The sequence below is a fragment of the Caretta caretta genome, chromosome 28 (genome assembly GCF_965140235.1).
Source record: "Caretta caretta isolate rCarCar2 chromosome 28, rCarCar1.hap1, whole genome shotgun sequence".
Classification (NCBI taxonomy): Eukaryota; Metazoa; Chordata; order Testudines; family Cheloniidae; genus Caretta; species Caretta caretta.
In genome coordinates this window covers 2,872,692-2,886,339 of record NC_134233.1, presented here as the reverse complement: position 1 = coordinate 2,886,339, position 13,648 = coordinate 2,872,692, and the positions used below count along the sequence as shown (strand labels likewise).

At 56.7% G+C, this 13,648-nt stretch overlaps 2 protein-coding genes across 2 annotated transcripts; one reads left to right on the top strand and one right to left on the bottom strand.

Annotated features, from left to right (window-relative positions):
• The first annotated feature begins 5,247 nt into the window (after positions 1 to 5,247).
• RNF227 (ring finger protein 227) lies at positions 5,248 to 7,672 on the top strand. The gene is made up of 2 exons (XM_048833953.2): positions 5,248 to 5,817; positions 6,599 to 7,672. The coding sequence occupies exons 1-2, from the start codon at positions 5,319 to 5,321 to the stop codon at positions 6,649 to 6,651; spliced, it is 552 nt and encodes a 183-aa protein (XP_048689910.2). The 5' UTR covers positions 5,248 to 5,318; the 3' UTR covers positions 6,652 to 7,672.
• Positions 7,673 to 10,282: 2,610 nt separating this feature from the next.
• Positions 10,283 to 11,127, bottom strand: LOC125628544 (histone H2A.J-like). Its single transcript, XM_048833578.2, has one exon. The coding sequence runs from the start codon at positions 11,086 to 11,088 to the stop codon at positions 10,531 to 10,533; it is 558 nt and encodes a 185-aa protein (XP_048689535.2). The 5' UTR covers positions 11,089 to 11,127; the 3' UTR covers positions 10,283 to 10,530.
• Positions 11,128 to 13,648: the final 2,521 nt, after the last annotated feature.

Below are 13,648 nucleotides of genomic sequence, written 5' to 3'. Positions count from 1 at the left end.
CGAGATCTCTGGGGTTTGGGTGTGGACGCTTCGCTCTCTTTTCAGAAGGTTGAAATGTAAAAAAGAAAATAATAAACCAGTAACCAACCTGGTGGTGCCTGCCTTCTTCCTGAGCACCAGCAGGGGGCAGCGACGCTGAGGGGACTGGGCCACACAGCCAGGAGAGGGGTCCCCGGGTAACCAGCCGCCCCGCCCCAGAGGTGGCCGCATCTTGGCGCCGGGCAAGGGGTCGCTGGGTCACCAGCTGCCCCACCCCAGAGGTGGCCGCATCTTGGCACCGGGCAAGGGGTCGCTGGGTCACCAGCCGCCCCGCCCCAGAGGTGGCCGCATCTCAGCGCCGGGCGAGGGGTCCCCGGGTAACCAGCCGCCCTGCTCCAGAGGTGGCTGTATCTCAGCGCCGGGCATGGAGTCCCTGGGTCACCAGTCGCCCCGCTCCAGAGGTGGCTGCATCTCGGCGCCGGCCACGGAGTCCCTGGGTCACCAGCCGCCCCACCTCTTCCCCCCACAGCATCATCCTGAAGTGGGGCTCTGGTGTAACCCCCCTGGATCCTTTCCCACCATCCTGCTGCCTGGGCCCGTGCGTCCCGACTTAGTGGCTGCTAATTTTTCCCCTTCCTCAGGCTTGTTTCAGCCCGATCCCCCAGCTGAGCGTAGCCCCCCCACCCCCCCACAGAGACTGGCCGGTCCCACCTCGTCCCCTGGACCCCTCGGCGTGTAGAGAACGGGGCTGAGTCCGGGGAGGGGGGAGCGTGGCTGAGATGGGGCCTAGATGGCACGTCCCCCCACACAGGGGGCCTGAATCAGCCACGGTGCCCAGCCGGGCACAAGGGGGGAGCCTGGCGCGCGCGGGGTTGGACGGGGCCGACGTGTGGCCAGGGCGGGTGCTGGCAGGGGCTTCGGCAGCTGGGAGAGTCCCCGGAGAGCTGCTGACTCATCAGTACTAGAGTCACACGGGGCAGTGGCAACGGGCCAGAGCACACGGGCCGTGCGTTTCCACAGGCTTCCCGGCTCCGGGGGCAAAGAGTGAGTGGCTGGGAGCCAGGACTCCTGGGTTCTCTCCCAGCTCTGGGAGGGGAGTGGGGGCTAGCCCCCCGAAACAAACCCCAGCACGCCCATGTCCATCCGACGCGCCGGCCGTTTGTCTGCTACATAATTGAGTTTGGCTTGGGCCAACATCTCGCTAATCCCGGCGGAGAATAACGGAGGGGACAAAATATTTGACCATAAACCCAGTTAGCCTGTTATTTGCTCCGGAGTCAATCCGGAGTCACTCCACGGGAGTCAATGGACCGATCTCTCCCCTCCCTCACTCCAGAGTCAATCAGGAGTCACTCCACTGGAGTCACTGGGACAATCACCCTCCCCCCGCACACACACTCATTCCGGAGTCAATCAGGAGTCATTCCACATCTTGGCTGTAACCCCCTTTCTCTACGTGCCGCTGGGCCACCCAGCGCAAGAACAGGGAGGGGCTGGCACATTGTGCCATGCTGCATATCGGCACCCAACTCCCATGGGCCGTCCCTGCCGTTCCACCATCTTGCGCCCGGCTGGGCGGCCCCATGTGCCACGTCCCAAACCCACCTGATCACATCCTTTTCGCTAATTTGCCTCTTCCTCTTCACCCCCCGGGCACTGCCCGTTGGGGAGGTGACACCCCAGTTACAGCCCTGCCGGGAAGGTGGCTGGACAGGCCCAGCCAGCCGCCAGGCCCACAGTAATTAGCCAACAAATTTCATGCTCCCTGAGCCAGGCGCGTGGGGATAATGCGCCTCCCGTGACCAAGGGAGGCTGGCCAGGCACATGGCAGCTTCAATTACCAGAGACAGGCAGGTGTGCCTCAGTTTCCCCACCTCTTTGGCTAGTCTTTGGGGCAGAGCCCGTTGCTCCCCATGGGTCTGTGCAGCACCTGGCACAATGAGGGGCCCAGATCTGGTTTGAATGGTCTTACAGCTTCCTTAAGACTGTGTGATTATTTCACAGGGCTGGGAGGGGGGTGGCGGGGATAGCAGGGGGCTGCGGGTCGGGGGTGAGGGGCACTGGCAGGGCTGGGGCAGGTGGGGGGAGCTCAGGGCTGGGAGTCAGTTTGCTGTAGGGCAGGGTGCCTCAGCCCCCTTTCCGGGTTCGCTGGGTTGAGCAATCCTGGGAAAACCGGCTCCTGGGATTAAGCAAATCCCAGTGGAAGCTGGCACGGTGCCCGCAGCAGGGAAACCAGGCTAGGACCCAACCCCCCGAACGCACCTCTCTGCCCACCCCCACTCCCAGCCCTGCAGAGCCAGCGTCCCCGAATCCCATCCCCTGCCCCCCTGAGCCAGCCAGTCCCCGCCCGGGGCCATCTGGGAGCCTGGGGGGGAAAGGCCCCATGTCCGTACCCAGTCCCAGAGAGGAGGGGCGCGGGGACACGCCCGCAGCTTTCTGGCCGTGTGGCATGTAGGCACCTGGTGTATTTATTTACCCGCTGGGACTGACTCACGCTTTGTGGCTGGCGGGCGTGAGTCAGAGGTTGGGAAATCGGCCATGTGGCAGGGCACAGGCCGCCGGGTCATCTCCCCCTTCCCAGAAGCTATTTGCCTGGGGGGGTCACATGGGTCCCTAGATCCTCTCTGTAGCTCCCAGGCCCCCCGATTCCCCCCGACACCCCCAGGCCCAGCCCAGAGCGTCCAGTTACACCAAGGTCTGCCGGCAGCGAACAGGACACGCCGAGGTCCCTGCCGGTCTGGGGCTGTCCGAAAGCTGTTGCACCCCGAGCCAGGCAGACACCAGGAAACGCCCCTGCACCAGCTGTGGTCTGGGGACGGGAAATCAGGCTGGTTGTAGGATGGAGGGAAGACAGGCAGACAGGGGATAGATTTGGGGCATATGGGTGCTGGAGAGGAAAGCGGGTGAGGGGGTGTTTGGGACATAAACACACATGATCTATCAATCGCTCGCACACAACCCGCGGGGGACACCACAAATGTACCACCACCAGGGCGGTCGGCCCGGAGACGGCCGCACCGCCATAGGCAACCGCGGTCATGGGTACGACCGTACCCCCACCCGCAGGCAACACGACGGAGAATGCGCTGACCCCGTGGCCCGCACAATGTGCTGACCCCGTGGCCAATTGCAAGCCCCCAGCCAGACTGGGGGGTGTTCGGCCATGGGGAGACCTGGCCCCGGTAGGGAGCCCTGGGCCTTTGGGGGTGGGGATGGGGTAGGATCCAGCCCTCAGGCAAACTGGACACTAGAGGAATGGGCTTCCCCAGCCCCCCAACTACCCCAACCTGCCTGGAGTGGGCACAGTCCCGGCACCCATGGGCGTCCTCCTCTGGGTAGGGCAACGAGTGCCTGACACTAATGGATTTAGTCCCACTCTCCTTCCACAGCTGGGGAGAGAACCCAGGAGTCCTGGCTCCCAGACCCCACTCCCCAGCTAGAGTGGGGGAAAGAACCCAGGAGTCCTGGCTCCCAGTGCCCCCCCCCCCAGCCTGCTGCTGACAAGGGAGCCAGGGAGCCCAGCTATTTGCTAATGACTCCAGCCCCTGCGGCTCCAGCTGCCCCAGGGCTGGGCCCGTCATCTCCAAAGCCAACTCCGCTTGGATCCAGGCCCGGGCTCATCACCTGCAGGAAGAGCGAATGACGCACGTTTGGACCAGCAGCTGGCGGTGACCTCATCCTACCCCCGGGGGTATCCTGCCACGGCTTCTCCTCAGCCCCTTTCCGGTGCAGCACACCAAGGGCCCGTCGAGGAATGCAGCCACCTCTGGGGTGGGACGCGGCAGCTGGGTAACAGCCCCGGAGAAACAGTGCACAGGGATCACTCACCTAGCACTGCAATGCAGCCACCTCTGGGGTGGGACGCAGCAGCTGGGTAACAATCCCTGAGCGATGCTGCATAGGGATCGCTGGCCCGGGACCGGAATGCAGCCACCTCTGGAGCAAAGCACAGCCGAGGTTTAACAGCTGCAGAGCACCACGACACGATCGTTTAGGAGAGGATGCGCAAGAACCATGTTAGGAAGCTGGAACAGGTGGCCGGGGCAGGGGGAGGCCGTAAGCCACGGGATCCTGTCACCCACATGCCCAGCCCTGTAAAACACGGAGGGTCAGGGCACGGCCAAATGGGCCCAGGACAGGCCCTCAGCGGGACTGGAGGCTGAGGGGAGAGTGCAGTCTAGTGGCTGGGGCTCTGGGCGTGGACACCCGAGGCTATCCCCACCTTGGGCGATCACCTCCACCCTGTCTGTGCCTCAGTTTCCCCCTCTAGACAGACAGGCGTGGCGGTGTTAACTAGCCGGCGCGGAGACCCCGAGACCCGCCGGAGAGCCGGTCCCCTCGGAGGGGGATTATTTCTGATTTCTCCCTGGCGGGCGCCCAGGCACCCAAGCCTGGTTCAGGGCTGCGCCAGGCGCGCACAGGAGGCCGGCAGAGGCGTGAGGGGAAGCGACGGGTTTTGGACGGACGGAAACAGGCCGATAGGCAGGGGGATGGGGGGCACAGAGCGGTCGGGGCTCAGCCAGGGAACCAGGGTTAGGGAAACCCCTCGGCCGGGGGCCCTGGTCGGAACCTCCTTTTACAGCGGGAGAAAATGACGCAGTGATGGGGACAGAACCCAGGAATCCGGGGCTCCCATCCCCCTACGCAGAGAACCCAGGAGTCCGGGGCTCCCATCCCCCCACGCAGAGAACCCAGGAGTCCGGGGCTCCCATCCCCCCCACGCAGAGAACCCAGGAGTCCGGGGCTCCCCGAGAACCCAGGAGTCCGAAGCTCCTATCCCCCAATGCACAGAACTCCGGGGGCGGGGGGGGGGTCCCATAGAGAACCCAGGAGTCCGGGGGGGGTCCCATAGAGAACCCAGGAGTCCGGGGCTTCCACCTGCTCCTCCCCACACAGAGAACCCAGGAATCCAGGCTCCCCCGAGAACCCAGGAGTCCGGGGCTCCCATCCCCCCACGCAGAGAACCCAGGAGTCCGGGGCTCTCATTCCCCCCCCCCCGAGAACCCAGGAGTCCGGGGCTCCCATCCCCCCCCGCCCGAGAACCCAGGAGTCCGGGGCTCCCATCCCCCCACGCAGAGAACCCAGGAGTCCGGGGCTCCCATTCCCCCCCCGCCCGAGAACCCAGGAGTCCGGGGCTCCCCCGCGCTGCGGGTCCGGGAAGGGGCGGGGTTTGGCCGCGGGCGCGCCCCGCCCCCCAGGCCGGGGGCGTGGCCAGGCCGGCTATATATCCGCCGCCGGCCCGCGGGGGAGGAAGCCGTTAGGCGAGAGAACAAGTTTGTGCGCGTGCGCGCGGCCCCTTCCGCCCTCGGGTACGGCGGCCGCCAGCGGACACGCGAGCCATGGACGCGAACGCGGAGAGCGGCGCCGCCGAGCTGGAGTGCGGCATCTGCTACCTGCCCTACGACCGCCGGGCGCGCGCCCCGCGCCGCCTCGGGCCCGCGCACGGCGCTTGGCGCCGCCCCGCCCCCTGCCACCACGCGCTCTGCACCGCTTGCCTCTGCCGCCTGGCGCGCGACCAGAGCTGGGAGGCGGTCACGTGCCCCTTCTGCCGCACCCCCACCTCGCTGCGCGTGCGCGGCAGGGGCTGGGAGGCGGGGACGAGGAGGCGGAGCAGGAGCAGCAGCAGCAGCCGGCGCCGCCTGGCCCTGCCCCCCGTCGACCCCGAGCTCTGGAAGCGGATTGGCCGGCGGGAAGAGGAGGCGGGGGAGGAGGAGGAGGCGGTGCCTGGCAATGACGTGCCGGAGGAGGCGGGCCAATCGCGGCTGTGGCGGGCGCTGATGAAGCTCCTGCGAGGGGGCGGCAGCCGCAGTAGCGCGCGGGAGCGGCAGCCAATCAACCGTAAGTATCTGCCCTCGCGCCCGCTCCTTCCCCCCCGCACCCCTCCCCGTTCCCCGTCAACGGTTCGGGCGCGCGCTGCCCGCCCGAAGGGCGGGGCCGCACGTGCCTGAGGAGGGCGCAGAGCCAGGGCCACGTACATCCGGGTCCTTCCCACTTTGGCTCTGAGGGGTCGGAGCCTGGCCTCAACGTGGCCAATGGGAGGGGGGGAGGAGGTCAAGTCAACTCCCCCCTTCAGCTAGCGCTCCACCCCTAGGGGTCTGGGGGGGGTGCTGTCAAGTCACTCCCTCCCTCCCCCCTTAGCGTGCCCACCATGGGGGGGGGTGATGTAAACTCACCCCCACCGTGGCACGTGCCCCCTCACCCCTAGGTGGGTGGGTGATGTCATCCCCCTCCTTGGTGATGTCATCTCTTATGGGGGGTGACGTCACCCCCTGGCCATGGGGAGAGTAGGGTCTAGTGATTAGAATGGGGTGGGGGCTGGGAGCCGGGACTCCTGGGTTCCATCTCTCACTCTGGGGGGGAACTGGGGTCTGGTAGGTTAGAGTGGGGGGGGGCGGCGGCACGCTCTGGGAGGTAGGTGGGGCAGGAGGTCGGGCATCATCAGTACCCGTCCCGCCTTTCTGCTCAGTTCCCGCTCTCTAACATGGGGGCAGGAAATCCTCGAGCAGAGGCGTTTCAGTGGTAAATATTTGCCAGGCTGGGTTGCGTGGGCCGGGGAGCGTTATCACTTGTGTGGTTAGGTCTCTGCCTGCACTCACGGCTCTGTGACTCTCTCCCGCAGCCTATTGTCCAGAGATGAAGGATCTCGCCCTCATGAACTGCTACATCATGTGAGGCTCCAAGGGCTAGCCACAAGAGTTGGGGCTGGCTGCTCGTCAAAAGGCTTAGAAGACTCTTGGGAGAAACCAGCTCTTTCTCTCCCCCTCCCCCAGCAGTGCTGGCTAGCTTCTCCTCCAGGCAGGTAGTTACTGACAAACTGTCTGATCTCATTAGACTCCATCAGCTCTATGGGACTCAACCATAGCACTGGAGCTAGAGTTCCTGGTTCTCATTAACCTGCGGAGAGAGATTCCCGAGGCACCAGCGACTGGCGCGATTGCTTGCGGCATTGACCTGTCACTGCTCATCTCTGTTGCAAGCAGGGAGACTTGACGGGGGCTGTTGGGTCAAATCAGCCGCAGAAATCTGACTGTCTGTCGCCATGAGGCCTGGCGGCTGATCAGTTTGGAGGCTGGCATCCCAACAACTTGTCTGGTCCTGACATCTACAGCCCCTGAAATGCCTTGTGTGTCCGGCTCTCCCACTCTCCACCCCTCTCTGCCGTATAAAATGCCAGCGATGCCACTGACCCACCTACCAGCAGATACGGTAAATATCTGGTGGAAAGTCCCATATGGGCAAACTCTGAGCCTCGAGTATTAACTGATTCAGACCGCAAGATTAAGTCTGTGTGCTAACGAACTAGTTAAAAATACCCCTCAAACCCATGACCTCTTTCTCTGCGAATCCCAATGAAAAGCCTATTGCTGTGGTGGTGTTGCCAAATTATCTGCCAACCCTTATCCTTTACCATTGGGCAAGTTAGCAGCCCAATCTGGAGGCAGAATTCCTGTCTGGCCCCAGTTTCGGAGCGCTGCATGTGAAACTGTTGCATGAGGCGAAGGTTTCAGACGTCCCCATGCATTTCTCGCTGAAGAGGCTGGCTTCTTGGTGCTCTCTGCTATTGTAGCATTTCTGTGAAATGAATTTAAATATTGAAGAGTTTGAAATAGGGAATGTGTGTATCTGTTGTCTTTAATATTTAACTATTGTAACTTATATTTAATTTTAATAAAACCTGAAATGTCAACGCTTATTTGGTTGCCTTGATCTCCTTTCCAACAGGAAGGTGGTGCCTGGGGACAGTATCATCAGTAAGACCCATTGCTGTTACTTGGGAGGGAGGGAGGTCCAATAATCAGGACAGGGAGTCAGGACTGGCTTAGAGAACGGTCTCTAATGCTTAGAGCACGAGGGGGTTATTTTTTAAGCCCTGTTGCAGAGCGAGGGTCCTTCCTTATCCTGAATAGTGCATAACCTCAAATGTGAAGGATGCTGTCACTGGTTTGTGGCATGTCTCTGCCACTAGCCCCTGTTAAAACAACCTCCTAGAAGAGTCATTCTAGTTACCATGTGGCCTGCTCCTATTTCTGTGTAGTCTTAAGACACTGTGTGCAGCTTCTCTTCACTCCATAGACCCAACACTCTTATCTAGGTGGCTCAGAAACTGTCTTTAGCACTCACAGCTGCCTCTGCTCTTTCTTCCCCACTCCTTGAGCCCATCTGATTGTTCTCTGCACCCATGTTCTGACGGTGTGTCTCAATTTTATCCCCTACTCAGGACTTCAGGTTTTCATTTCCCACCACTGACAGCTCTTTAAAATGGGCCCTGTAAACTCCACGTGGATTTGGCTGCACCATCACCTGAGATTAGAGCCACACGCTGGAACTACGTATCTGTGCCTGGCCTAGGGGAGAGGATATGACTAAGACTTTGGTGACTAACAATTCTCATTAAGCACCAGCTGTTTATTATTTAAAATTTAATAGATTCTAAGCTCCCTGTGATCATCTAGTCTGATCTGCATAACACAGGCCAGAGAACTTCCCTGAATTATCTCCTGTTTAAACTAGAGAAGAATCTCTTAGAAAAACATCCAACCTTGATTTGTTTGGCATCTACAGTAACTAGCCATACATAATCCCGGGCAAACCCAGTTCATCTTGACCTCCTTCCTACCTAGCAGCTCTGCTGACTCGTGCTTACTCTGATCTTAAAATGATCTCATGGCATGTGACTTTCAGATCACGAAGAAGCCCTTGCCTCACTCACCTACACCCTCCCAGACGTGCTCTTGTCCTTTGTCACCTAGGGTGTGACACTGAGCCTTGAGTAGAGTTTCTTTGGTGGCAGTAAATAAGGAGAAAATGAGGCACACCAGCCAGGCAGATTGGAACATGGCCAGTCCCTGGAGACTCCCTGTCTGGCTAATGGGACTCTGTGGCTCTTAATTGACTGTGATTGTTTGCGCTTTGTGCCTGAAAGGAAACAAATCTAGAGTAAAAATAAACAGAGGTGGGTGGAATTTCCTTTTTTTAAGAATGACCCAGTTTGGGGAGCTAGTGAAGTGGATTTTTTCCATCTGTGCTCTTCTCCAAAGAAGGTTTCAGAGTAACAGCTGTGTTAGTCTGTATTCGCAAAAAGAAAAGGAGTACTTGTGGCACCTTAGAGACTAACCAATTTATTTGAGCATGAGCTTTCGTGAGCTACAGCTCACTTCATCGGATGCATGCCGTGGAAACTGCAGCAGACTTTATATACACACAGAGAATATGAAACAATACCTCCTCCCACCCCACTGTCCTGCTGGTAATAGCTTATCTAAAGTGATCATCAGGTTGGGCCATTTCCAGCAGAAATCCAGGTTTTCTCACCCTCCGCCCCGCCCCACAAACTCACTCTCCTGCTGGTGATAGCCCATCCAAAGTGACAACTCTTTACACAATGTGCATGATAATCAAGTTGGGCCATTTCCTGCACAAATCCAGGTTCTCACCCCCTCACCCCCCTCCCAAAAACCACACACATAAACTCACTATCCTGCTGGTAATAGCTCATCCAAAGTGACCACTCTCCCTACAATGTGCATGATAATCAAGGTGGGCCATTTCCAGCACAAATCCAGGTTTTCTCACATCCCCCCCACCCCCATACACACACAAACTCACTCTCCTGCTGGTAATAGCTCATCCAAAGTGACCACTCTCCCTACAATGTGCATGGTAATCAAGGTGGGCCATGTCCAGCACAAATCCAGGCTCTCTCACCCTTCCCCCCCCCTGCCCCCGAGGACACACACACACACACACACACAAACTCACTCTCCTGCTGGCAATAGCTCATCCAAACTGACCACTCTCCAAGTTTAAATCCAAGTTTAACCAGAATGTCTGGGGGGGGGGGGGGGGTAGGAAAAAACAAGGGGACATAGGCTACCTTGCATAATGACTTAGCCACTCCCAGTCTCTATTTAAGCCTAAATTAATAGTGTCCAATTTGCAAATGAATTCCAATTCAGCAGTTTCTCGCTGGAGTCTGGATTTGAAGTTTTTTTGTTTTAAGATAGCGACCTTCATGTCTGTGATTGCGTGACCAGAGAGATTGAAGTGTTCTCCAACTGGTTTATGAATGTTATAAGGGGCTGTCAGATCATCTCGTCTGACCTTCTGTGAAGCACGGGCTAGTCAGTTTCACCCAGATAGTGCTATGTTGAGCCCGATGATTTCAGTTAGACCAAAGCACATCCGCCCTCAGGATGCTAAACTGGCAGAGAACAGGAGAAAGCCAGGTGCCACGCCTAGGTCCCCTGCAATGGCAGGGAATTGAGTAGGTGATGCATGCCCCATGCTGCAGAGGAAGATAAATTCCCTGTGTCCCCCCAACCCCCCCACACACATACAAAGTCCCTGCCTATTTGATCTGTAAGGAAATGCCTTCCCATCCCCAAATCTGTTTATTAATCGGACCCACATGTGAGCAAGACACAGCAGCCAGGCATCCAGAGAGAGGATTCTACGGACAAGCTCAGAGCACTGTCCCGTCTCCTGCTGTGGCCAATTGTTGATCTTTCAGAGGAAGGTGGTGGTCTTGGGGGGGGGGGGTGGCATCCGCTCTCACTTGCCCTTCGCTTTGTGGCTCTTGGTTTTCTTGGGCAGCAGCACTGCCTGGATGTTGGGCAGGACCTCACCCTGTGCAATGGTGACTCCCCTCAGCAACTTGTTCAGCTCCTTGTCGTTCTGCACGGCCAAGTGCAAGTGCCGAGGGATGATGCGGGTTTTCTTGTTATCCCAGGCAGCGTTGCCAGCCAGCTGCAAGATCTCAGCGGTCAGATACTCCATCACAGCGGCCAGGTACACCGGGGCTCCAGCTCCCACTCGCTCCTCATAGTTCCCCTTGCGCAGCAGCCGGTGCACCCACCCGACTGGGAACTGCAGTCCGACACGAGAAGAGTGAGACTTGGCCTTGGCCCGCACTGTCACTCCTTGCTTTCCATGGTCAGATATGACAGGGATTCCCGAGCACCTGACTACTGGCACTGCAGTGATCAAATGCACAATAACACTACTTGGTGGGCAGGGGAGATTGGAAACACACATTGGGTGGGGGAAAAAGTCCCTTCTTGGCCCTTGCAGGTGACAGGCTAAAGCCCTGAAGCATGAGGTTAGATTCATAGACTCCAAGACCAGCTGGGACCACAAAAACCATCCAAACAGCACACAAAGCTATCTTGTCATAAAGGCTCCAAACCAGGGAGAGTCCCTTGAAATGTCACCCTCTCTGGCCTTTGCCTTCCAGCTCAAGGGAAGAAACCACTGCTTCTCTAGCTTCTCTTGGAGATTTTTCATGCCTGGACCTGCTTGCTTCGTAAGGTGACGTCTCCTACAGAAGGGCCTCAGGCCGGTTGGCTGCATTTCGCCCATGTTCCTAACAGAGGAGGCTGTTTTCTGAACAAAGTATGGAGGCTATATATTTACATGAGGGGGGGGACTATTTTGGAAAGCAATGACTGAGGAGAAAAAATATATATATATGGGGCGTGTGGTATATAATCAGGTGAACCATGAGTTCCCAATGCAACTCTGTGACCAGAAGGGCTAATGCAGTGCTTGGATGCATAAACAGGAGAAGCATGAGTAGGAGCAGAGAGATGGTTTTACCTCTGCATTTGGCATGGGTGTGACTGCTGCTGGAATGCTGAGTCCAGGTCTGGTGTCCACAATTCAGGAAGGGATGTTGATAAATTGGAGAAGTTCAGAGAAGACCCATGAGAATGATTACAGGATTCAAAAACCTGCCTTAGAGTGAGAGATTCAAGGAGCTCAATCGAGGTAATTTAAGAAAGAGAAGGACTAGGGGTGACTTGATCAGTTGGGGAACCAATATTTAATAATGGGTTCTTCAATCTAGTAGAGAAAGGTCGAACAACATGTTCCTATGACTGGAAATTGAAGCTAGACAAATTCAGAGTGGAAATAAGGCATAACATTTTAACAGAGCAGTTAACCATAGGAGCAACTTACCAGGGGCCGTGGAGGATTCTCTCACTGACCATTTTTTAAATCAAGATTCGGTGTTCTAACTTCCACTGATGAGTTAGGAATTTAAATCGCTTTAAAGATTTGAGCCTACATTTCACTGACTTTCAGTGAGACTTAGGTTTCTGAAAAGTCGCTTCTAAGGTGTTCAAAAGTGCCTTGTGCTCAAAGTTTGGCCAGCTGTCCCTGGTTGAGAGAGAGGTGTTAGAAGGGATGGGAGTTGAGCAGAAAGAACAGCCTCAGCGAAGCTATTAAAATCCTCCCGTGCAGTGCTGTGTGACAGGCATAAAAGAGGTACGTGCATAAAAGAGCAGTGTAACTAGGTCAGATGTGGTTGGATTTCAGCTCTCCGAGGCTAAGCAGAGGGAAACGGAGCTGCGAGCCAGCCACAATAATTCCATCTCTCGGGTCCCTTGTCGTTCTAACATGGATGCATAGATTATAACACCAAGAGGGACCCTTGTAGTCCTATCTTGTATAACACGCTGGGTGGGAAGCCCCCAGCCCAGTTTCTGGGCTATATTTATTTTTTTAGATTTCAAATCAGAAAGATGCCTTTCTGACGCTCTGATGCACCCTAGCATCATTAATCATATAATTAAATTAAATCTGAGCGGTGTTAAAATCATTGCTTCACAGGATCTCGGCTGGCCAGCTACCCTTCGTCTAGGAAGCCATCTCTAGAGAGCCTGTCCAACAAAGGTCGTTTTCAGCATACCCGGAGAGTCGCGTTATTTGGGCTATTTCAGATCATCTTGGGCAGCCTTTGAACCAGGAGTAAATAAGTATTTGAGCACAGGCAGATAAATAGAAACGCTGTGTGTTAATGAGTGTGAAGGATGTTTCAAAGGGAGAGGAATGACAGATTTAACAAACTTCTCCCACCTGCCTAGTATCTAAGAATAGCCAGGTGTGCCCGCTCCTACCCCTTTCATCAGGGGCTGCCTGGAGGGTAGCATGTAGCTGGGAGGTTTAGGTTGGATATTAGAAAAACTTTTTCACTAGGAGGGTGGTGAAGCACTGGAATGCGTTACCTAGGGAGGTGGTGGAATCTCCTTCCTTTGAGGTTTTTACGGTCAGGCTTGACAAAGCCCTGGCTGGGATGATTTAGCTGGGGATTAGGTCCTGCTTTGAGCAGGGAGTTGGACTAGATACCTCCTGAGATCCCTTCCAAGCCTGATATTCTATGATTCTATGGTAAGTGGAAGGTATTTTGGTAAGGGTCGTCTTTATGGCCTCTTTCCATCAACACAGCAACTCCCAGCTCTTGCTATCTCTCTGTAGCCTTTAGGCCCAAATTTTCGTGTCTAAAGATAGACCCTCAAATCCATATTTAGGCCCGGTAAGCAGAAGTCTATGGAAGCTACCGGCCTCTGAACACCAGACCAGTTGTCTATGGGGCTAGTTGTGCACATGTGTGCCTGGTTTTGGGCACCCAAAATGTTGACCTTTTGCCTCGGTTTCAGATTTCCCCATCTGTAATATGGAGGTACCTGGGAGCTGCAATGCAAGGGTTAACTAGGAAAGCATAGACTATGCCATACTGGATCTAGACCAGCATGTCACCTCAGGTTCTTGTGAGGAAGGTGGAAGAACCCCAGCGTAGACAGAAGTGACATAATCTGTCCCTCACGTCCCCTTCTGATCCCTTTAGGGAGAGATTGGTTTAAATCTGGAAGCATGAGGAGTAAGATCC